Source organism: Diplotaxodon limnothrissa, linkage group LG19 (genome assembly GCF_057381915.1).
Source record: "Diplotaxodon limnothrissa isolate DT_005_m linkage group LG19, D_limnothrissa_male_GT1.1, whole genome shotgun sequence".
NCBI lineage: Eukaryota > Metazoa > Chordata > Actinopteri > Cichliformes > Cichlidae > Diplotaxodon > Diplotaxodon limnothrissa.
The window spans coordinates 13,020,379-13,022,844 of record NC_140614.1 but is presented as its reverse complement, the minus strand read 5'-3'; the positions used below and the strand labels follow the sequence as shown (position 1 = coordinate 13,022,844).

Sequence of the window (2,466 nt, the reverse complement as noted above, 5' to 3'; positions counted from 1 at the left end):
ATGTGCCCTGATCAGCTGGTGCGCCTCTGTGCGCCCCTTGCCCACTTCAACACCCTCCAAAGCCAAAGGGCCCCATTTTAAGCCCTCAGCGAGAATATATATATACATATATATATATATGTGTGTATGTATATATATATATATGTATGTATTGCAGTGTTTTGTTTTGCATGGGCTCATCCGCAGGTTCACATAGAAAAAGTGGAAAGTGACAGTACTGTATTAGGTCCTACCACGTTCTGCCGTACAGGAGGTTTGAGCTGACCATGTTACTGGTGTAATCTACAGCAGATGTGTCTATCTGTGCCATGTTCAGCTGGCTGTGCAGCGAGGGAGGGCTGGGCGACATCTCTTCCAGCTCCAAAGTGTTCACCTGCTGCTGGCTTTGATGCTGGCTGAGGCTGTTGGTGGAGGATGCGAGCACGACTCCAGCTCCGCTCTGTTGTTGGCTTTGCTGTTGGTTCTGTTGTACCTGCTGCTGGTTCGGCGTTGGCGTATTTGAGCCGTTCTGGCACGGTTTACCGTCCTTCACCAGAACAGGCACCGCTACGCGCCTGGGGGACTGCGCCTGCTGTTGGCACAGAGAACCGTCCTGTTGCTGCATCTGTTGCGCTGCCTTGTCCTTGGCCTGGCGCTTCATCTTGTACCGGTGGTTCTGAAACCAGATCTTCACCTGAGTCGGCGTCAGGTGTATCATACTGGCCAGGTGCTCCCTTTCAGGCGCAGACAGGTATTTCTGTTGCTTAAACCTCCTCTCGAGCTCGTAGACCTGAGCCTGTGAGAACAGGACGCGCCGTTTCCTCCTGGGCGCAGCGTGGAGAGCCGGCATGGCTTTGGTGGCGTCCGCCATTCCTGTGAGACTCCCCATGCCGGTCATGTTCATACCTGTGGAAGGTCCCATGAATCTAGAAACTTAAAAATATACATACATATACATGCGTTCAATAAACAGAAGAGGAGAACACTATTTCGCCTGAAGTAGTCTTTATTGATTATTGGCTGAAGTTGGAAAATATAAACAAACAAAAACATATAATAATAATAATAATAATAATAATAATAATAATAATAATAATAATAATAATAATAATAATAATAAATTATCAAATTATTGCTTTAAAATTGTTTCTTATTCCAAAATTTTAAAAAAGTCGAGTCAGACTGAGCCAAAGAATGATCTCCTTTTCGGTTTTCATCAGCATAAACAGTCATTTAAAATAAGATATTTTGTAAAATAGCGGACAATATATATCATTTTTAAATTAACATATAAAAAACAAACAAAAAGAAACTACAGGTTAGTCGTGTGCGTTTTTAACGGTCACTCTCAAAATTCATTTGTGGTTTTACGAAGATTAAAAAAAGTGTGAAAAGTGTTGATAAAAGGAGAATCGAACTTACTTGTGGAGTATCTTGGATCAGGGTTGGCGCTGTACCACCCTGTTGCTGCTGCACTATTCCGCATGCTTTCCTGGTACGACGGAAGATCTCCCATGTTGCCAATGCTTCCATTGCAGTATCCTCCCATTGCGCTGTGGGAGAACTGGGAGACGCTGTGCGGCATGTGGTAAGTGGTGGCCACCGTGGCGTTATGGCCCATGGAGTGCTGTTGCATGCCGGTCTGAGACACCTGAGGCTGTCGGTAGGCTCCCAGTGGAGAGGTTAGGTTCCCTGCGCCGTCCATGCCACTAAACTTCTTGTAGGTCTCCTCGATTGGACTCAAAATATCTGTCACTGAAAAAGGCGTTGTGTGCTTTGGGCTCAACGACATGATTCAGAAAGCAGGTAGATTTTTGTGTTTGAGCAGATCAACCGTGTTGTTGTATCGGCTCTCTCCTTGGTGGATGTCTACGTAAGAGAGTGCTTGTAGTGCGCCTGAGATCCTATTGATCGCCTTAGAGAAGGAGGCGAGCCCAGGGCGCTCTTAGCCCGGGTTTATTGGAGCCAGGAGCCAGGTTTACGACAAACACAGGGGGCGGAGCAAAACTCCTAAACCAGCAAACAATAGTCATTGACATTTTAGGGAAATAATTCATGAAAACACACTTTGCTTTGTATTAACTTGTATACGTGAATAAAACTACGACACATACTCACGATTCTGTGTTTGCAGCAGCTACATACAGGTGAGAATATCCCATTATGTTCCGCACATCAGCTGATCTGACCACATATGACTATTTTGCGTCAGTAGGGAATTCCACTCCTTCTAGAAACTTTGAGAGCACTTTGAACAGACATAAGGGCCACCGAGTATCATCAAAGAGTCACAATGAAGTTGTATGCTCGTTTATGCTTCTTGAGCATCATTTTATCCCAGCGAAGAGGAACAAGTCCAAATAAGCTCAAAAAGAAAAAAAGAAAAGAAAGAAAAATATGTTGAAAAATGCAGTATGGGTCCAAAACTCTTTGCCATTACACAGCACTCACACAGCAAAAGACATAAACGAATTTGTAAATTATATT

General features: G+C 44.3%; 1 protein-coding gene across 2 annotated transcripts; it reads right to left on the bottom strand.

The window, feature by feature from the left end:
* Nucleotides 1-229: 229 nt before the first annotated feature.
* nkx2.4a (NK2 homeobox 4a) lies at nt 230-1,771 on the bottom strand. 2 transcript variants are annotated; one of them, XM_085342757.1, is made up of 3 exons: nt 1,402-1,771; nt 473-912; nt 230-391 (listed from the first exon to the last, which is right to left on the bottom strand). In XM_085342757.1, exons 1-3 carry the CDS (start codon nt 1,769-1,771, stop codon nt 230-232), a joined length of 972 nt encoding a protein of 323 aa, XP_085198883.1. The 2 variants fall into 2 exon arrangements, with proteins under 2 accessions (XP_085198883.1, XP_085198882.1); XM_085342756.1 differs by having other exon boundaries at nt 230-912.
* Between the last annotated feature and the right edge of the window lie 695 nt (nt 1,772-2,466).